At 40.6% G+C, this 22,670-nt stretch overlaps 1 protein-coding gene across 1 annotated transcript in view; it reads right to left on the reverse strand.

The window, feature by feature from the left end:
• Positions 1 to 4,100: 4,100 nt before the first annotated feature.
• Positions 4,101 to 22,670, reverse strand: part of LOC124619698 (rab3 GTPase-activating protein non-catalytic subunit) — a 170,878-nt gene continuing 152,308 nt past the window's right edge. Inside the window, exons 23-25 of the mRNA XM_047146253.1 lie at positions 21,839 to 21,985; positions 18,861 to 19,013; positions 4,101 to 5,799 (exon numbers count right to left, since the gene is read on the reverse strand). Of these exons, the coding sequence (XP_047002209.1) occupies positions 5,632 to 5,799; positions 18,861 to 19,013; positions 21,839 to 21,985 (468 nt within the window). The 3' untranslated portion in view covers positions 4,101 to 5,631. The remainder of the gene's footprint in view (positions 5,800 to 18,860; positions 19,014 to 21,838; positions 21,986 to 22,670) is intronic.

The following is a 22,670-nucleotide window of genomic DNA, read 5'->3' on the forward strand; positions in this document are numbered from 1 at the left end:
GCGTGGTGTGATGTAGGCGCCGTACAGACCACTTTCGACGTGGACAATATGCCTGTTTCACAGGGGAACGACGATGTGGCGGTGGTGCACTCGCGTCACAACGTCGCGTTGGGCCGCCACACTCGCAGCGGAAAGAGCAACCACAGAAGCAGGTTCGTTCCGCACTTCCTTCTTGTCCACGTTGTTTCGTACAGCATGACAGGGCCGCGTGTCCAAAACGTTGGGCCACGTGTAATTCATGTAGGGAAAAAGGCCACATTGCTTCTGTGTGTCAGTCCCCTAAAGTTCCTGTCAACGAGTACGAGGCATCGGACATGCATGTTAACTGTGTGCTTTCTCAAACAAGTAAGTTGTTTGTTACTGTTCGTGTTCTGGATAAAGACATTCGCATGCAAGTGGACACTGGCTCTGCAGTAACTCTCATTAATTCTCGCATGTATTTGGAGTTGGGCTCCCCTCCCTTGTCTCCAGTTACGCGAAATCTACGAACTTATAATAAGCAGAAAATTCCTATCGTTGGCCAGTTTGATGCTTCCACTGCCTACAAGTCTGTTGTTAGGCCCCTCACGTTTTATGTGGTGGAACATGCGGGCACTGAAAACCTGTTCGGTTATGATGCTTTCCAGTTATTCGGGTTCTCCATTGATGATGATGTGCACCTTATATCTGAGGATATTCCGTATCAACAGCTGGATGGATTGTGTTCTGAATTCTCATCCGTGTTCTCTGCTGGTCTGGGTCGTGCCAAGGATTTTGAAGCCCACATTACTCTTAAACCTACAGCTCGCCCTAAGTTTTTCCGGGCACACCCTATTCCGATGGCGTTGCGTGCACCTGTCAAAGCTGAGATAGACAGGTTAACAGCTTCGGGGATTCTCCTTCCTGTTACCTCCAGAGAATGGGCATGCCAATCGTGGTGGTTTCTAAACCAAATGGGAGTCTGCAATTGTGTGGTGATTTTAAAGCCACTGTCAACGCTCAGAGCCTCATTGACACTTATCCTCTTCCCTGTCCTGAGGAGTTGTTTACCAAGCTCGCTGGGGGCCAGTTCTTTTCCAAACTTGACTTATCGGAGGCGTACCATCAGTTGCCGTTGGATGCGTCTTCCAAGGAATTTCTCGTCATCAACACTCCTTGTGGGTTGTATCAGTACCAGCGGTTACCGTTTGGCGTCGCTAGCGCGCCGGCCATTTTTCAGCGGTTTTTGGAACAGGTCACGGCTTTCGTTCCCGGCTGCATCAACTACCTGGATGACATTGTCGTCACGGGGGCCTCCACTGAGGAGCACCTTCGCAATTTACGTTCCCTGTTTCGGGTTCTGCATTCGGCTGGGTTGAAGTGCAATCTGGACAAGTCACAGTTCTTCCAACCCTCCATTGTGTATCTTGGTTTCCACTTGTCCCGTGAGGGTATACGTCCTCTACGACAGCACATTGTGGCCATTACCGCTCTACCCCGGCCATCTACGGTCAAAGAACTTCAGGCGTTTCTAGGCAAGATTGCTTATTATCACAAATTCATTCCATCCACGGTGGCGGTGGCTTATCCTCTGCATCAGCTGTTACGCAAAAACGTTCCTTTCTGTTGGTCCGACGAGTGTGAGCAGGCTTTTGTCCGCCTGAAGGCTCATTTGCAGTCGGCGCCTTGTCTTGCCACATTCCGTCCGGGTCAGCACTTGGTTCTGGCGACTGACGCGTCACAGTATGGCCTAGGGGCTGTTCTCGCCCATCGGTATGAGGATGGGTCGGAACGACCCATCGCCTACGCTTCCAAGACCCTCAACGATGCCCAACGGTGTTACTCTCAAATCGAAAAGGAGGTGCTCGCTATCATTTATGCTCTAAAAAAGTTCAGCGTTTTTTTGTATGGTTCTAAGTTTCACCTCATCACCGACCACAAGCCGCTGGTCTCTCTGTTCAGCCCCTCGGCATCGCTTCCGGATAAGGCAGCTCACCGCCTGCAACGTTGGGCCTTATACTTGTCTCGTTTTCACTATGAGATCCACTATCGCCCCACGGCCCAGCACGCCAACGCTGACGCGATGTCGCGTATGCCGATGGGCCCCGATCTGGTTTACGATCGAGATGAACTACTCTGTTTCCACATTGATGAGGAAGAACGTCGTGCGGTCGAGGGTTTTCCACTTACAGGTTCGCAGGTCGCGTCGGCTACTGTGCGGGACCCGGTCCTGCGTCAGGTGATCGGTTTTGTTCAACGGGGTTGGCCGGACAGGACCAAGGGCCGGGCATCGGATCCCCTTCGCAACTACCATGCCTTGCGCCTTCGTCTGTCTGTTCGTGAGGGTATTGTTGTTCTGGCCACGGATGGCGCATCTCCACGGGTCATGGTGCCAGCCTCTCTTTGCAAAGATGTTCTCAAACTATTGCATGAAGGCCATTGGGGGATTTCTCGGACTAAGTCCCTGGCCCGCAGGCACGTTTATTGGCCCGGTATTGATTCGGACATCGCCCACATGGTCGCTGCGTGTGGTCAGTGTGCTCAACAACTGGCTGCACCCCGTACAATGCCCTCTCTGTGGCTTGATCCGGCGCAGCCGTGGGAACGGCTGCACGCTGACTTTGCCGGCCCCTTCCTCGGCACTTATTGGCTACTGTTGATTGACGCCTTCCCGAAGTTTCCGTTTGTTGTTCGATGACCGTCGCCCACCACTGCGGCGACGATGCTGGCTTTGTCCAAAATCTTTGCGCTAGAAGGTCTTCCATCCACGATTGTCACGGACAATGGCCCTCAGTTCTCTTCGCAGGCCTTCCATGATTTTTGTACTGGACAAGGGATTCATTATGTTACAGCACCGCCCTTCCATCCGCATTCGAATGGGGAGGTCGAGCGCCTTGTCCGCACTTTCAAAAGCCAGATGAAAAAATTCCTTAGTGATTTTTCCACAGATGACGCTCTGCTGCAATTTCTGAGTTCTTATCGCTTCACGCCTCTGGGTGATCGCAGCCCTGCTGAACTCTTGCACGGCCGCCAACCGCGCACTCTACTGCACCTGCTTCACCCCGTCAGGCCTTGTGCTGTGTCCCCTCGTGCGGGAAAATACTCGGTGGGTGCCGACGTGTGGGCACGAGGGTATGGATCTTGCCCTAAATGGATTCCAGGGCTGGTCCAGGCTCTTCGCGGCCACTGGCTTTGTGAAATACGTACGGACGACGGCATGGTTGTTCGCCATTACGACCAGATGCGCCCACGAGTGGTGGCCACGCCGGTGCCACCGCCCCTTCTTTTGCCTCCACCAGCCCGAGAAGCCAGTCCTGTCGCTGCTGCTGATCTTCCGTGCGTGTTGCTGCAGCCGACGTCGCTCACGCTTCCGAGTACGCCGGAACCGGCCCCAGTCGCGACGCCGCCTTCTCCGGGACCCATCTCGCTGGAGCACAGCCCCAGGTCCACGGCACCTATGGATGCTGCTCCAGAGTTTTCACCCATCATCTCGTCCAGGAGGCACGTTCCACGCGCAAGCGACCGTCCTGGACATTTTCGACCGTACTCTCGTGTTTCTCTGCGGGATCTTCTCGGGGCCTCCCAAGAGGCCATGGATGTCTCTATGTCTCTGCACTGTCCATGTCTCCAAGGAAGTGAGGGTTTTTTTTTTTTTTTTCCCCCCCCCCCCCCTCAAAGGGGGGAAAAGTGTTGTGATAGTGCCACGAGATTTAAAAGTGCCGCTACATCAGTACGCGAACACTGCGATAGAGGCGCTCCGCAGCTCAGCCGAGCGTGGGAGCGCCACATGGCTATGAACGGCGCCGGCCCCATGTCACGGCACGGCAGTCGAATGACAGATACGGAGTTAGTAGCATGTAACCCGCTATTGTTTCTACTTTTGTAAATCCACGCAATTTATTAGTGATTAAAGGTTATAACACACATATGCTGTGAAAATTACATGCTTGAATAATGCTGGGAACTGCTCCACTTTGGGGCCCAATATTTCGTATGTTTCAAATTCAATAGTTCCAAATTCACATGGTTTAGCTCACTTCGCTTCCCTAACAATTTTTGTGTTGAACAATGTTTCTTAGTCTATAGGAATATATTATACAGCTGACATCATTACACTTTTGTATTGTTAAAACAAAAAACAATTTAAATAAAAAATTTATTTTCAAAATGTACAATTATCAGACACAACATATCTGGTCAAATATCTTACCTTATGTACACAGTTGACCACATTTTTCATCGCATGCCATTGGTGCTGCTCTTACATATTTTATTTACATAAATTACACATAAAACTCAATAAATTAGAAAATTTACATACATAAAAATAATTACTGCAAAATATTAGGAGCCACATGTAACAGTAAACACTGTGGCACTGGCATATTGTGCTATTTTTCCCCAGACAAAATAAATTATGCTTATCTTCGTACAAAATAAGATTACTATACCTTTCAATTTCTTTCAGTAAAAATTCAGTAGGCATTAGCATTTGAATTCATTACCCAAGCTGCTCTGGTGTAACTGATTTCAAATACTTAGAATTAAGCAAGTTTTATTGTTGGTTACAGTGCTTTTCATACACTGGTTCGCCAATTCAGCACTTAAGTGAATGTGTCATCAAGGAAAGAAAACAATCACACGTTTCTGACAAAATCAGAGAATGAGACTTGACAGATACATTACATAAAACACACAGAATTTCAGTTACATATTCTATACTGCAAATGCTGTCAATTTATAACTGTTTTCCATGGTGTTAGCCAAAAAGGAACATATCCGTGCACCAAGATGAAAAATTGCATATACCATGTAAAACATAAAAAGAGATTTTTTTCCACCAGTATTTGTCATTAATTTCACTGTGGTCTCCAATAAATATTGCAACAATATAAGGTTGACAAACAGATACAGACCAAATTAAAATTTTTAAAATATTACTAAAAATGACTGACTAAAGTCATTGTGGTGATTTGAGATAGACAAAATCATCTTTTCCAAAATACAATACATAGTATAATAACAGATGAAACAGCTCAAGGCTGGAGGCAAATATTAATACCGATTTGGCACGAAGACATTGCATGGCATAGAGGAGTTTTCCAACAAACAGAATAAAAAAGGGACAGATATCACCATCAATTTTTTTTTTGGTGACATTACCTGTAGGTTTCTTTTACTTCTTTGTAAAGAAACAGTGTATGTAAATTTAACACATATGTAAAGAGACCTACACTTTGGCTTACAGGGAGGTGGAGTAGTGTAAGTACAAGGTGGTGGGAGGGAGGGAGGGAGGGAGAGAAAGAGAGAATATTATCGATTACTGCTTAATAATACATTCTAAAGTCAAATGATAAAAATGCTAAAGGAATGCGACAATTGATTTTTGGATATTTGTCTTTACAGTGATTGTTGTTTAACTATCCCTTTTATGGAATATGGATGAAGACAGAGGAAATAACAAGAAACATATAAAGTTATCCATAAGTAAATGAGTGGGTTTGAGATACGAGAAGTCAGATGCTTGAAGAGATACAATGCTAACTAAGATCAGCATGAAGTGACAAGAAGTGTGATGGAAAAGATAAGACTAACTATAAATATAAAATGCACTAGTCTCATTAACATGGCATTGGCTGTTACAATTATTCCTATGTTCCAGAAGTATTACTGTCACGAGGTGAGGTCCACATCATCTGAGAGGTCATGTATAGCGTCCACCATGTGGAGAGCTAACTGGTACTCAGGATGATCATCTGACATATGTTGAACTGCCTGTGCCAACAGCTGTGATGTATCCCTCACTGAGCACATTGCCACTGAGCGGAGTGAAAGTCCATTCTGGAAAAAAATAAAATAAAAATAAAAAAAATAAAATAAAAAAAAAAATAGTACAGCCAAATAATATAGTACACAAACATTAGACTAATAAGCAGGTAATGGATTAGAAACTAGTGAAACCAAATGTTGAGTATACGTGGCCATGGGTGATGCTCAATCTTCTTTCAAGAGTTTAAATTTAACAAAAACTTTATAGGCTGCTGCTTCATGTCATTACAACATTTGTAAATCAACCTAAAGTAAGCCTTGTTTATAAACCAATTTAACTCAGAGTCTTCTATAGTGTAGCTAATCAGAGTGTTGAATGAAAAGTTTTTGGGTGAATGGCTGTATGATTTGTCAAGACAATCAGGCCTTTCACCATAAAAGATTTCATTCATGATGCACACTGGGAAAACTGAAGAAGCAGAAAGTTATATGATGAAGCATTCCACCATATGTTTTTTCAATGTGCCCTATAGCCCTATGCCACAGCTGCCTACTAGCAGAAGTATCTCAGTAATGAGTCTGTGGTATATCTTCAAGCTTTTCCAGTTTTGGGAGAACTGGAACTCGACCTAATAGTCTCATGAATAAAATGCCAGTGACACACTCCACAAGCACCATCAGATCAAAAACTTTACCTCAACTTTCACTTTTTCAGTGTTGACAAAGAGATCATATCATTCCCAAAATACACTAAGAAAATGGAACTTTCATTTGAGGGATGACAAACATAAGTTCAAACCATTCTATCGACGATTTGCAGGCGGTAAGGCTTTTGTTAACTTGTTCAATCTCTTATTTTGTAATAATTTTTATTGCATAACAAAGAATGGTGGGACATGCAAACACTTTGCTGTAAGGGCAGACTGGTGTGATTGATGCAGTTTGTTTCACAGATTGTTCGTATTTATTAAGGATATCTTGATGTACACCATGAGCTGCTGTTCAAAAGTTATTATTTGCCAAACCAGTGTTTGGGTAAATAGCCCATCTTCAGTGATGTCACTTTCGTAGTCAGCAAAAACTGGTAATACCTGTGTGCTGATGGAAATGTCTATGCAACATGCATCAATCAGCTGCAAGTGAGCAGTTGCCTTCTTGTTTATTATTTTCACCTCACAATTTCCATTACTGTAAGATTTATTACATTTTATGTACTACACAACTATCTGCTAAAGTGCACTATTAATAACGTAGTGGCAAAGATCTAATGTATCCAAAATTTCTGCCGTGTTACTTCTTTTTCTATTAAGTTCCCCCCCCCCCCTCTTTCTTTACATACAACTAAAAGCAAAGTAAATGGCAAGGCATCAAACCCACATGATTATTGTTGTTGTAGGTTAGTGCCTATGCTCTGAATTGTTTGCTGGAATCTATGAGTTTAACAACGGATTAGGTACGCTAGTTTTAGTCCTTTGTAAATAGAGACCTGTTTGTATTTGAAAGTTTATCTCATAAGGGAAGGTTTAAAACTCTCCCATGATATCAACATCAATGTGCTTATTGTCTCTTTTACTATAAGATTTTGAGGTGGTACTCTTGGAAACCAAGTATAAATCACAAAACCTATAATAATTTTGGTCAGCAGTAATAATTTTAACAGGAAAGTTGTGATACTGTCTAATTTTTTACCATGATTCCAGTAAACAAAGCTATCTTATCCATAGCGGATATTTTTCCTACCAATATTGTGGCATTATTCCGACAATGCCTCTACACAACCTACTTTCAATATAATAGTGACTTTTATAGGGGGTGGCTATGAACAGTCCTCTTAGTCCTGCTGTGGCTGACTTGTTTATGGAGACTTTCAAACAATGGGCATTGCAGACTGACAGTAGGAGACCAGCCAGATGGTATCACTATGTTGATGGCACGTTCGTAGTATGGACACATGGAGCAGAGGAGTTGGATGCCTTCGTGAAACATCTCAACAGCATTAATCCAAAAATCCAATTTAGTATGTAGACGGAGAGTAATGGGCAACTGAATTTCCTGGACACGTCTGTGATTAAACAATGGGACAGAATGTTGGGCTGTAAGGTGTATAGAAAGGCCACACATACTGATCGTTATCTGCATAAAGATTCACACCACCGCACAAGACAAAAAAAGAGTTGCAATAAAAACCTTGGTAGACAGGGTGTACAAAATTTGTGAATCTGTTTATTCAAAAGAGCAGATTAAACATCTACAGTCATCTTTCGTGAAGAGAGGGTATTCTAGCAAGGATATAAATCGAGCACTTCGCTCTAGGCAGAGAATCAGGAACTATGACGAACAACAATCGCCCAACGAGAAGGTTTTTCTTCTGTTCATTAGTTAGGTCACAGATGGCATTGGGAAAGTGCTGACCAAGTATGGGGTGGAAACTATTTTTAGACCTACCAGGAAAATAAAAGAATATTTAAGATCGGCAATAAACGTGGGGCTGATGTTGACAGTGATCACTACCTTATTGTTGCAAATTTTTGACTAAAAATCATGGCTACAAACAGAAAGTTCCGACAACAGAACAAAAAATATGATGTGGGAAAACTTAGAATTACAGCAAAACAAGAAGCTTTCCGCATTGACCAAAGGAACTGCTATGAGGCACTCCAAGAACCACAGGAAAATGATGAAAATAGTGTTGATGATACACGGACTCAGATTAAGGACATCTATTGCAATGTGAGCAAACAGGTCCTTGGCTTTAAAAACCATCTGAAGAAATATTGGATGTCTGAGCGTACGTCGAATTTGACCAGCTGTACGAAGGAGATTAAGGCGAAATTAAATATGAGTAAAACGAGACAGCAGAAAACTCGAATGCAAGGTGAGTATGCAGCTACTGACTCTCCAACAAAAAGGACTGTGAGGAATGATAAGAGAAAGTGGATGGGTGAGCAAGCTCTGAGAGCAAAGACAGCTGCAGCAAGGGGTGATGCAAAAGAACTGTATCACATCACCATAATGTTGTCCAAAAAAGGTTTCAAGAAGAACAGACCTGTGAAAAGCAAGTAGGTTCGACTGTTGATGGCAGAAAAAGACCAACTTAGGAGATGGAGAAAACATTTTTCTAAAGTCCTCAACAGAGAGCAATCTGAAGAGAGGGAGACGCAACAGCATTTTTCAGATGCTAGTGACAGAATCAATGTAAACACACCAACTAAGACTGAAATTAAAATACCGTATTTACTCGAATCTAAGCCACGCTCGAATCGAAGCCGCACCTGAAAAATGAGACTCGAAATCAAAGAAAAAAAAAATTTCCCGAATCTAAGCCACACCTGCAATTTGAGACTCGAAATTCAAGGGGAGAGAAAAGTTTTAGACCCCACCTCCAAATCAAAACAAAGTTGGTCCATTGTAATATGAGACACAATTTAGATCAAATGAATGACGATACAGCTACAGTAGTTTGGTTTGAGCCATAAGCTCAGCAGTTAAGCTTTACCAGCTAGGCATAGCTATGCATCAGGCGCTCCGTCCGTATTTATACGACTACCCTTCCTTTTTCACGTGCTTCGTCTGGTTTGAAGTGATTGCTTATTTTTCTTTGATCTGATAGGTGCCGTTCTCTTTGATATAGGTTTTTACGTCACTCTCAGCTGAAAATGCATTATTGTACTGTGTCATGCATTGTTTATCGCATTCTGATAATGAGTGTTTACGGCCTGTTGCCGCTCTTTGCATGACTTGCTTTTGTGCGCGCTACCGCTGCTTACAATTAAAAGAAAAGAGAGGAATCATCTCATTAGCGAAACAATGGCAAGAGACTGCTACTTATTGTAACTTACACTGCTGCTTTCTTTGATAATGATAAACAGGAACCAAATAATAGACAGCGTATTGTTACTTACACAGCTGCTTTCTTTGATAATGATAAACAAGAACTAAATAATAGACAGCGTATGATAGAAGATGTTCTAAACGAGTTTATCGAAAAATTTTCTCCGTTTGAAAATCTTTGTAGACGCCTCTTTAGTACATTACGTTCTGAACAGAAATTAGATTTAAAAATCCAGTCAGTTGCTGTGCTTTATTTCCGACTGTATCACTATTCGGCATAAGAATAATACGAATATAAACATGACATGATATGTATATTCTTCCGCGTTTGCTGTTGTCTCACTCTTAGTTTTGTAGTTTATTAGGCAGATAGGATTTAAATGAGATAGCAGCAAACACGAAAGAATACATGGCAAAATGTTTACATTCATATTATTCTTATGGTGAAGAGAATACTGCATGTGATTCACAATTCATAAAAGTTCCTATTAGCAACCATCTCTTGTCACAGGTAGGAAAAAATTCAGAACGTAGAGTTAACCTTATTGACAGACAAACATCCCAAACAGTCTTGCCTGTCGGATTTTCATAGTACATTGAAAGGCTGCTACATTCGAAGATGAACAATACGGAATTGGTATTTACTTCGTTGGATAATGTATGAAAATGCAGTGGTCGAAACTCGGGGCAGAGAAAAAAGCTCGTCTCCCACCTATTTTTTTTTTAATTTATTTACTGAGGCAGAGGTTTTGGTGCCAGTATTTATCTTTGTGCCTGGAAAGCATGCCTGTGTAGCACTACATATATTCGACGGAAGACGTTAGTTATGGCAGCACCTACCAACATTTTTCAGAACTTCCGCTTACTTTGCACTCGATTCTAAGCCGCCGGTGGTTTTTTGGATTACAAAAACCGGAAAAAAAGTGCGGCTTAGATTCGAGTAAATACGGTAGCTCCCAAACAGATAAAGAGCAGGAAGGCTCCAGGAATGGATAATATTGCACCTGAGGTGCTAAAAGCAGACATTGGCACCACCATAAATCTACTGCATCCACTGTTTGAGAAGATAGGGTCAGAAGAGAAAATACCAAAGGACTGGAAAGAAGGGCTGATTATTAAGTTGCCAAAGAAAGGGGATACTACCAACTGTAATATCTGGCGAGGCATCACCCTCCTATCTGTATCAAGTAAAATACTCTGTAGATTTATGCTAAATCGAATCAAGGACTCAGTTGAGGCACGACTGAGAAAAGAGCAAACTGGGTTTAGAGTGCATAGAAGTGGCGCCAATCTCATCAACACACTGCATATAATACTTGACCAGAATACAGAAGTGCAGAACGCACTCTACCTAACATTTATTGGTTTTGAAAAAGCATTTGATAATGATAATGATGATGATGATGATGATGATGATGATGATGATGATTGGTTTGTGGGGCGCTCAACTGCACGGTTATCAATGCCCGTGCAAATTCCCAACCTTTGCTCAGTCCAATCTCACCACTTTCATGAATGATGATGAAATGATGAGAACAACAGTCATCTCGAGGCAGGTGAAAAATCCTTGACCCTGTTGGGAAAAGGCATTTGACACTCTTAATAGGAGAGTTATATGGCATACCTTGGAAGAATATAGAATACCACCAAAGGTAATAAATGTTATTAAAGCCATGTATGATGGATATGAATGTAGGGTGCTACACAATGGGAAACTTACTGAATCTATCCAAACAAATGCTGGGGTGAGGCAGGGATGTATTCTGTCACCTACCTTGTTCTTGTTGGTACTGGACAGCATAATTCAAAGAGGATTTGATGGTAGGAGAAGATGTATTCAGTGAGGAATGCAAGACAGGCTTGAAGACCTTGACTTTGCTGACAATATCTGTCTGCTCTCGCAAAGATTACGTGACATGGAATAAGAGCTGGAAAGACTGAAAGAGGAAGCAGAAATTGCAGGACTTAAAATAAATGTTCAGAAAACTAAGGAAATGAAAATGCGATCTGAAAAACAAGTGAAGCTAACAGTGTATGGAAAGGAATTGGAACAAGTCGACTCCTTTGTATATCTAGGAAGTACCGTCTGTAAAGATGGAGGGACCAAGGAGGATGTAAAGAGTTGGATACGGAAGGCAAATGGAGCCTTTGTACAACTATACCCTGTCTGGCGTAATAAGAACATTTCGAGATGAACCAAGCTGCACTTGTTCAGTATCAATGTGAAGTCAGACCTCCTGTATAGTTGCAAAACATGGAAGGTAATAAACAGATTGTAAACCAGGTGCAAGTCTTCATAAACCAGTGTCTTAGGCAGGTGGCCAGATGTTATTTCAAATGACGAATAGTGGGAGACGACAAACCAGTGACCAATCCGTGAACAAATGAAGGAAAGAAAATGGAGGTGGATTGGTAACACAATATGCAAACAACAAGGAGCTGTTGAAAGGCAGCACTGGATTGGAACTCACAAGGCACATGTAGATGTGGCCGCCCGAAAAAGACATAAACATGGAGTGAAGTGAAATGTTTGGCTGCCAACAGAACCAAACGGAAGGTCTTTGCTGCTGCCCTATTATCCAACAGGAACAACAGGAAATAAGTCAAGTAAGATCAGCGAAAGATGCTCGACACCCTTTGGCTATACTGTGGGTATATAAAATTCCTTGCAGTTGTGGACTGGTTTAGGTTGATACCACAAAGAGAAGTGTGAACAACTGTCTTGTTGAACATAAGAGGAATTGCCACCTGGGTCACACGGGTAAATCGGCCGTAGCAGAACATGTTTACCAGGGAGGTTACCATGAAATAAAATTCAGTGAGACTGTGACGAAGCAAGCTGGGATGATTTCAATTCCCCTCTTGTTTTGCCATCTGCCTCCTTAAATTCATTTTTTTCAATTTTTAACTAATTACCATTAACGTGCGTGAATATAATCTGCATTTTCATAAAAGAAAAAGGTTGGCCCTTAGTATTAAAGAAGGTAACACCAGATCTATTTTTGTGCTTAATTTTATGTATGTAATTGATTTTCTAAATTATTTTGACTATTACTAGTTAGTATCTTTTGTTATAGGGTGAAATCAGTAACTGTTTCGTAACTTAAAGTCTATTGTTGACGTATAAACAAATATAAATTCTGTACTAATTATAAACATTTGGGAGACGAAACAATAGCATTCTTAAAGGATCTATTTGGCTCTGTTCGAAAACATGTTAGCAAAACCAGCCCTTCATTAATTCCAAAGTAATTAACAGTTTTGTCAAAAGCATTGTTTACATAACTATATTTGTTAATTTCGCGATTTAAACAAATAATTCAGCTTAACTCTTTTAGTAGAAGAAACTGTTGAAAAGAATCAATTTTTTGATATATTCAGTTAATTTAATGAGTTAAGATTTAATTGTAATTTCTGTAAATTTAACTTTAAACAATGCGTAGTTTCTGGGTGTATTATTGTAAAGTTTCAGACGAGGAACCTGTGTTGCTAAGAAGGACAATAATGTATCAACTTCACAGTGAAATAAGTGTTACACCAATAGGCCGTGTGTTAAAGCAATGACAGTGACTGTTCAATTTAATTGAAGAACTGTGAACTATGTGGTTATGTTTTTACTGCTCATAGGTGTTCAACAAAAAACTATTGTAGCAGTATGTGGAGATTTGCCTGCAAACTATTAATGAGGCTTATGGAAAGATTAAACAATAGTGCACTGGTCGTACATATATAACTGTGTATTATTGGGGGGTTGTGCAAAGTGAAAGTAAAAGACTGTAAACTGCAACTGTGTGTCTGTCGGCTACATTATTTACTGTAGTCAGTATCCAAATTACAAACCCCATTTTTCAGCCAGTGTAGCAACGCAGTACATCGACACCGAGAACAACAACCGAAATAAATATAGCAGGTAGAACCACTACAAGACAAGCATCATATCTAAAACCTCGCATTATTATGTGCACATGTATAGAGAGGTTATCGAGATCGATAAACAACGTAATAATTTTAACAGGAAAGATGAAGGTATCAAACTGGATAAAATTTGGATGTCAGCGTTGCACCGGAAGCTTTACGATCAATTACTTTCAATCGAGAATGTTGGTATTACCAGAGACAGTGTCATAGCCGACACCTTGTGATGGACAGCGGCGCCCTCTGTAATACATTTATAAACAGCGCTTCGTCAAGTTCTCTTTGCAGTTTGCCACTTTATCTCGGAGAATGTCTCCCGCAGTTGGAGACGAAACGTGAGAGGACAGTTTTAAACATCTACCATGGCCTATCAGCTTAGAAGTTTTAAGTGAATGGATTCCGTAGTTCAGGGGAATCTGAGTAACTGGATAGGATTCTAGGCAGTGATTAGTGGCATGAAGAAGATGATGCTTTGAGAGTTGACACCACACAAGAGGAAGGATTTTTTAATTTCTGCGTAAGTTTGGGATGGGACCTCTTGTTTTAGTTCACAAGTTCAAATATCAGAAAACACATCAATCTGCTTGTTCTTTACCTGATAATGACAGAGAAAACAGATACACAAACTTAAGTAATGAGTCAGTATATTGCTTGATTAGGGTTCCCATTTGTCCTGATTTTTCCCGGACGGTCCTCATTTTTAACAAAACTCTCTTTGGGAACAGCAAAATGTTTCAGATCTTTGTTTTGCATAGTATGACTTTTTTTTTTCTAAACTGTTCTGATACAATGCTAGTGGCTGACATTATACTTCATTCATACAAAAAATCATACATAGGCAAAATTAAACTAAATTGGTTCTCAAGTTCGATACAATATATTGCTTCTTCTGGAAAATTGATGGTACTGTGATTCTGAAAATAACTGCATGAATTCTAACTTCAGTGTGTTGTACTGTTGTATGGTAGCGTAATGTTTCCAGTGGTTGCAGCAGTGACTTCAATAAACTTTATCCTCACATTACCTGGGTTAAAAATGGGAAACCGCAAGTGGAAACCAAACAGAAAGATCTGCAGGAGTCCTCGTTTACTAAAGAACAGTGTGATAAATGCTGAGTGGGCAGTTTGTGCTGTGAAATTTAGCACTGGACATGCAAACAATTTGGGTTACCTATTGAAATAAAGGAAATGATAACTACTTATCAGTGAAGGTAGTTCAGATGTGAAACAGCAGCTTTCAGCACAAGAAGCCACATTTGCATACCACACAGTGATGCACAACCAGAGTTTCAAGTCTACAGACTGCACCACCGACACAATTAAATCACTGTCCAATTAGAAGTTTTCGATCTTGCAGACAATTGTACTGTTTGCTATGGGAGAAATAACTGAAACAAGCACAGTTTATTTCAGTAATGGTAGATTCTTCCAGCCACACAGACTTCAAGCTCATTCCTTAGTGGTAAGGTATCACCATCCCAATAAAGGCATTGCACTAGGTGAATTTTTGTGCTGTAGATGTAATACTGCTGTTAACCTCTCATCAGTAAACTGGTAGGATTATGCGAAAAATAAATTATTATTAAATCTGTACTGATTATAATTCTATTGTGTTTTGATTTTTACTCGTCTGTCGACAAGTTTTGTGTGTAGCTTTGTAAACAGTATGTCTGTGTGTTATTTCAAAAAGTATTGATTTGATAAAAAGTAATATACGACTAGTATGCATGACATACGTAGTACCACAACTCAGGGAGCAGTTTGATTCACATTATGTGTCTGCCATGGGTGAAATGACACATTTCTCTCTTGTATTGGAGATGAGTACTGTCTGGAGTAACACATAATTTCCTGATTAAACTTACTCACTATGCCGATTCAGATCTCCATATTATAGAATATATACTTTACCCTGAGTAACACTGTGATAATCGCCACGTGCAATCCAATAATACCAAGAACATTTGCCCATTAAATTGGCTACAAGCTTGTTGCTTTAGCTGGCTGTAACTATGATCCTCAATTGCCCTACATACACACCAGGCTAATTATGTTAACTAAAGCAAAATGTGCAGAACTAGAATCATTTGTACTATCAATATTACATAATGTTATGCTCACAAGGGTACAGGAAGAGATAAATAGTTTTCCCACATTGAACTGAACATCATTCCCCTAGCAACTGCGCTAGAGAGATTTGGGTTGTGCATTTGGTCAAATTTGTGAACTGCGCAATTTGTTCAGGATTGTGCAATTTTATCTTATGTCTTGCCAATATATTATGTTGCCTTTTATGAAATTATTTTCTGTATTTATTCATTATCAGCAATATGGCAAACAAGAGAGAGAGAGAGAGAGAGAGAGAGAGAGAGAGAGAGAGAGGATGTACATGAATTTCATTTGTAATTATTTATGAAAAGGATAGTTGCTACTCACCAAATAACAAGAGATGCTGAGTAACAGATAGGCACAACAAAGAGACTGTCAGAAACTGGGCTTTCAGCCAACAAGGCCTTCATCGAAGATATAACATACACAAACACACTCTAGCCACAACTCACACAGACACCTGGCTTTAGTCTCTGGCTGCTGAGGCCACACTGCAAGCAACAGTGCATAATGGGAGATGCAACCAGGTGGTGGGGGTAAAGAGGAGGCTGTGACAGGGAAGGGGAGGGATAGCACGGTAGGGATGGGGGACTACTTCACAGCATGTGTCATTTGGATCTTTTCCAACACTACCAACTTTTCTGAATTGTGCAGGTGGGAACTCTCCCTGCAATATATTCTATGTCCCTGTAACCGTCCTGGCCTCAACATTTATCAGTCTTCATTACTATCCTCTAGCCCCTTCCCTGTTTCCATTCCAGCACTAAACAGTCCTCTATTCCACCAATGCACCCACAGTCATTTTACAGTAATTTTACCTCTCTCCTTTACCACTAACCCTCCCCCACACTCTGTCTAACCTCCTGACTGCACCTAGCTGCCCAATCCTCTCTCCACCTCGCCCCTGTAAGCTCCCACAAGCAGCATTTTACCGTCCCCCACCCCTACCCTGCCATCCCTCCCCCTCCCTGCTGCAGCCTCCTCCTTACCCCCCCCCCCCCCTACACACACACACACACACACACACACACACACACACACACACACACACACACATACACACACCTGGTTGTGTCTCCCATCATGAGCTGCTGCTTGCAAAGTGGCCTCAGCAGCCAGAGACTGCAGCCATGTGTGTGTGTGTGTGTGTGTGTGTGTGTGTGTGTGTGTGTGTTTGTGTGTGTGTGTGAATTGCAGTTGTGCGAGTTCTATCTCCGATGTTGGCTGAAAGCTCATTTTCTGACAGACTTTTTGTTGTACCTATCTGCGACTCAGCATCTCCACTATTTGATGAGTAGCATTTGTCATTTTCATAATATTGTTACAGTCCATCCTGGATTTTCCATTGTTGAATTTGTCATTTTCTGTTATATTCATTGTAAAGTTATGTAGTTCATGCCAAAGTATAACAGACAGCATGTGGCACAGATGCACCAGCATTACACACAAAAGAATGCTTTGAGGTGCTCTGTGAAAACCCTTCCCCAAAATGCAAGCAATGGAGAAGGCAGATGTCCTAAGAAGAACACTGTTTCCCACTGGAGAGAGCAAACTGTGAAAGGCGTACGACTGATAGAGGGAACTTGTTGCCAGCCAGCTTTCTGCACTGCGAAAACAAATTATTTCAGTAAACCTGTGTCTCTGTGAAAAACATAAAAAGAAAACTATCCTTTCTGCAGGTGTGTGTCTGCCCTGAAGCCACTCAGGGAGTCCTCGAGGGAGCAGGCTTGTTTGCAACATGCCAGAGCCGCCATCCTGAGGGACAAAACTGTGAGAATGCCTGCTGGATGCATGTTTGTGAAAGGCTGACCATTTTTCAGCACAAAGGTGGCACCCTGGAACAAGGTATCAAAGGTAGGAGAACTGCCCAGGAGGAATGATCTATTGGCTGTCACTGATATATCGGCAGCCAATGATGAAACGCGATGACAAAATTTCAACAATCAAAAAGTGCAAGAGGCGGGAGACTGGGATCAAAACCAGACAACCAGAGTGTGGAGAGACCCTTTCAGCAGAGTGATGAGATTCCATGATCAAATTCCATGGACTTTCTGGGTGGAGATAATCAGTGATGAGTGAGACTTCATTATGATTCTTTTAAGAATCTTCATATTAGAGTTTCATCTCAAGGCCTGGTAGTCAGGACTTTGTCTGCACTTGCCATCGGTGCTGATCTGGTATTGTGATGACTCCAGTATACTCTATGTTCTTCTGAACCCCTTTTCATTCTTTGTTGGATTTCATTCTAGTTTGCTACTTATACTCGAGAGCGTCTGATTTTGCTTTCTCTTCCGAAGGGTGTGTTCCGTCTCTCACCTGATGCTGCCTTTCCAGTCTGATTCCAGTACTGATCTGAATTTAGACTCTGCTGCCGACAAGACATCCAACTCGAATCTGATTCCTTGTATCCCACCTCCACAATCCAGCCATAAGCAAACCACCCCCCTTGTTGGTGTGCCGATCTCTCGTAACCCTATTACCTGAATGGTGGACATGCTGGCCGAAAAGCCAGAGAGAAGTAAAACGGTTATGGGTGCGTTTTTGGAACAGAGGGCTGTGTAGTGCTAGAATAGGAACAGGGAAGGGGGCAGGTTGGTAAAGGACAATGACTAACAAAGGTTCAAGCCATGAAGGTTACAGGAATGTAGGATATATTGTAAGCTTTCTTTGACAGTCTTTCTGTTGTGACTATCTGCGACTCAGCATCTCCGCTATATGATGAGTAGCAACAGTCCTTTTCAAATAGTATCATCTAGTATTTGTATTTCACAAAGCAACAATACAGATTACTGCACCATATTTTCCTGGATTCGAAGTTCACAGTCAGGCCACTCAGAGCACACCATCAAGTCTCTGTTTCCATATTGCAAGACGGGCCTCACACTTCTGGTATTTTGGTGTCTGTGCTCTGAAGTGCTGACAGCCGACTAAGACATGTTACATGTAACTGAAAAGCCAGAGCCTCAGAACACACTTCTGTACCGTGCCTGTCCAGCCTAAGCAACCTGAGACCCTGTATTTAACAATGTTTCTCGTTGTTTTAATAAATTGTTTTGATTTTGCTACCTGTGTTCACCTGTAAGTCACTTCAATGCTTTGCACGCATCCAGTGAAGTGGCGACTTTTGGTTTGTTTAATGTTTATCAGGACTGGGACCCAGCAAACAAGAAACAGTTTTTTCCCATACATCACTGCTCAACATTTCTATTACCACATTTTAGCATTTAGCACCCAACATGGGGCTTGATATTACGTGAGTTACCGAAATAATATACTCACCAAACTGTCCAACCAAATAGATAATGAAGGACTTATACGGGAAAGACGATCACAAAAGTTTTCTGATGATGTTAGAAGCTTCCTTAGCCGTTGTCCTACAATTAGCAGCAACTGCGATGCTAACTTTTCCACATCATTCACAGCAGGCAATATCTAAGAATGAAAAAATTGCATTTAGTCTTATGGTGACGTTAATCTGTTTCTCTACATATTAAAAAGAACTTAATAACTATTCTTGTAATGACTGAACGACTATACCTTTCATAGCAAACTTATGGATTATCATGAACACATGTTTTATATAATATAGGCCACATGCATGTACTACCTAATTACATAAACAGAAGACTATAAGCACAAAATCATAGTTTTCTTTAAATTGTCATCAGTCAAGTGGCTCAAATAAAATTAACTGAAAAATCACAGCAACAGACAGTTCACTGTCACTGAAGTGCCACTAACAAAACATGAATTTAAATATGAGAAAAAATTATTTCAACACTAATGCAGTCTTTTAAAATATTATGGATATGTTTTGTCTCTTGTAATTCACTACCTTTCAGAAGCAATGAGCAGTAATGGGGCTATCTACCGTTACCTAAAAATAAGGCGCATTTCCTTCACAATTGAAAGCCTTTACAATTTTCTCTTTACTTTTATTTGAATGCTGCTGGGATTAAGCTTTGCCATCTGAGCCCATTCCAACTTCCGATTTCAGTCTATATTTTTTGTTTTGTTTTTAAGGTCTTTCCTTGTTTCAATGATGTAACATATCTCTAATACCTCACTGGTTTATATTTGGAAGTACTGGAGATATCCAGCAACTGAGTGGGAGTGGCAACACAGAAAAACAAACCAACCACATTCCACTTCCTATCTGTTACAAAAATCTTCTGTGAAGACTGATGTGATCTTTGATTTCCTTTAGTTATGTATCCTGAGGGAATAGAGGTACATACTCAAGGTATCATAGAAAGTTACCACGTAAAAAAATGAAGCACTTTCCCACATTGCCTTTGCTTTTGTTGTGTTTGTCTTGACACTTGGCCTCTTCGTTTTGATTATTTTGAATTTTGAACAACTCTGTTAGCTAATCTTTGTTTCTGTTCTGTTTGACACAATACAGAGTCCTTTGCTAAAATTACAACAGAAACTAAATTTATTTTTATACTCCTCATTTTTCAATTGTTCAGTCACACGTTATATATTTTGTTCAGCTAAATTACAATGTAATTTGGATCTTTAATGTTCTTCAGACATAGTTATGCATTCTACAAAGTATTACACACAGCTCTAGCAATACAAACCATGACTAATGTCCAAAACCCCACCAGTGTGGTGTCACTGCCAATAAATATACTTCAACTTAATATCACATCAGGCTATTCTGAGACTGTTTACTGATTAGATACTGGTATATAAAATTACAATCTGGAAAACTTCATTTATAATCATAACCAAAATGAATCACCACATAATAAGTCTTTTGCTGAGTGGGCTCCATCTGCATACCACAAAAACTGAGATAATTCCAGAAACAGCAGTGAAAAGTCAACCGTAAACTTTCATGAAAGACATCAGGTTTATAATCCTCAAACACAGTTGTAAGTCACCAAGGAATTGCAGACAATGGCTGTGAGCAGATGTTGATATAAATGAATGGGAAAAGTTGATTCAAACCCAGGTCTTCTGCTTACTTGGCAGATGCACTTTTCCTACTGATTTCAATACTGTACAACCCCACTTTTATGTTCCCAGAATGAATGTTTTCCCACTGTTTACAATATTTTTTAATTTCTCACGTCAAATTTCTTATGGCTACAATGTTAATTCAGACTCAATTTTGCGTTATTGCATTTATAATTTTCACAACATTTACGCTTATGAAAAAAATGTTAATTCCTTAACACCAGGGCACTCTATTCAGTGGACATGAACTGGTAAATGGGTAAAAGTTGGAACAATTCATGCCCTATCTCCTGCCGCTGCCAAACTCTATTTGGCACTGTGGCTGATGGGAGTAACTAGGTTTGTTCAAATAAAGACATCATGGTCAATCACAACCATTTCCAAACTTTCTCTGTTTTGATTGCGTAACTTTGTGATTGTTGTGACTGTCATGACACCTTTGTTGAACCATATTTAGTGTGTTTACACATGTATTTTTTGCAATGTTTCATAAACAAACAATGTGAGTGATAGTTTGCATATGTGTGGTTTTCCACATAACTGAGGAAGCACAGCACCTGATAACCTCAAAAAGACATCTACAGTGCAAGAGATGCAGAACAACACATATGCAAACACCACACAAAACACTTACATAAATATTTGCACTTGACAACTTGAAAAAATTCTTGAAACACACCATGCAAAGCATGAAAAAATACGTAAGTGGTGCAGAGTTCCATTATTTAAATAATGGACGACAGCTGCAGGCTTCCCAAAAACACTGATAATGATGTATGAAATTAAGTAAAATGTTTCAACTTCCCAGACAGATACCAGTTCCAGTTACACCAGCAGTTTATATTTCACAATAAACCTTTATTAGGTAATAAACCTTTATTAGATAATAACCACGTCCCTGACAAGTATTTTGATGGCTATTATGTACATATATCATACATAAAGTGCAAAAATGCAAAGGAGTATTCTGTATGCAACTTTTCCCACATTATACACCATTTTTTTAAAGTCCTTTGAAAAAGTGTAACAGTGGAATTTCACTGTAGTAAGCAGGAGACCCGGCTTCAAATCCCAGTCCAGCACAAATTTTCAGCTTTCATCTTTGATTTAAATCAACCCCGACTCGCAACCAAAGTAGTTCCCAGCTTCGGACATGTCCAAAAGAACAGACATCCATTATAAATATATATAATTGTAGGCATTTAAAAATTCAATGCTGCTCAGTATTAGACTTTTTCATCAATACTGTTCATCCTGGCTACAGTGCTACCTTGCCGAGTGGTACTTACTTCTTCTGCCAGTCTATCATAGCCACTGGCATAAAGTTCACATACTTGATGTCTCCTTAAGTCATCACTATATACACCCCAGACAGAAGCAAGATAATAGCATTTACTCATCCACTGTACAGCAGCTGTGGTATCAAGCTGTACTCCCTGTAATTGATAACAATTAATAATTACTAAGTTTTAGGACCTCATTCCATACATTCATACGTAAATAAATAAATTTATAAATTAATATCTCCTAAATCTTTGTGCATAAAAAGGCAATAAAAATAGCACACAATAAATCATTACATTCTTATTTCTTGATTACACATGTTACCATGCATGCTAATTTCTCTAATGGTTATTAAAGAAACAAAATGTTAAATACCTGAATTTTTGGGGGTGAAATTGTGATTGGAGTTATGGATCCACAAAATGTTTTGTTTTAAGGTTTCATTCCAGTCATTTTGTATTATGCCCAGTGCAAATTTTATGATTACAACAGATGGTGCCCTGCATGGTTGGGATAAAATATCTGCGCAACTTACAGGAAAGAATATGATATGCTTCAACCAAGTTTCATTATAGAGCACACATTAAATTATGGAACATAGTGACAAATTTATTAAAGGTACTTGATAATTACTTAACACTGATGTTTGCTTACTGCAATTAGTGAGTGGGTTCATGATATACTATTGCAGAATTAGTTATGAGCAATACGGAGGGTAGGGGTAGGGAGGACAAAAGTTTCCCATCCATCCTAATATAGCCCCCTATAGCTTTTCCTGTCCCTCCAGGAAAAAAATGGGCAAAAAAGGGCAATATTTTCAGGACATGCAAGAAGTTG

Source organism: Schistocerca americana, chromosome 6, assembly GCF_021461395.2.
Source record: "Schistocerca americana isolate TAMUIC-IGC-003095 chromosome 6, iqSchAmer2.1, whole genome shotgun sequence".
Taxonomy (NCBI): domain Eukaryota; kingdom Metazoa; phylum Arthropoda; class Insecta; order Orthoptera; family Acrididae; genus Schistocerca; species Schistocerca americana.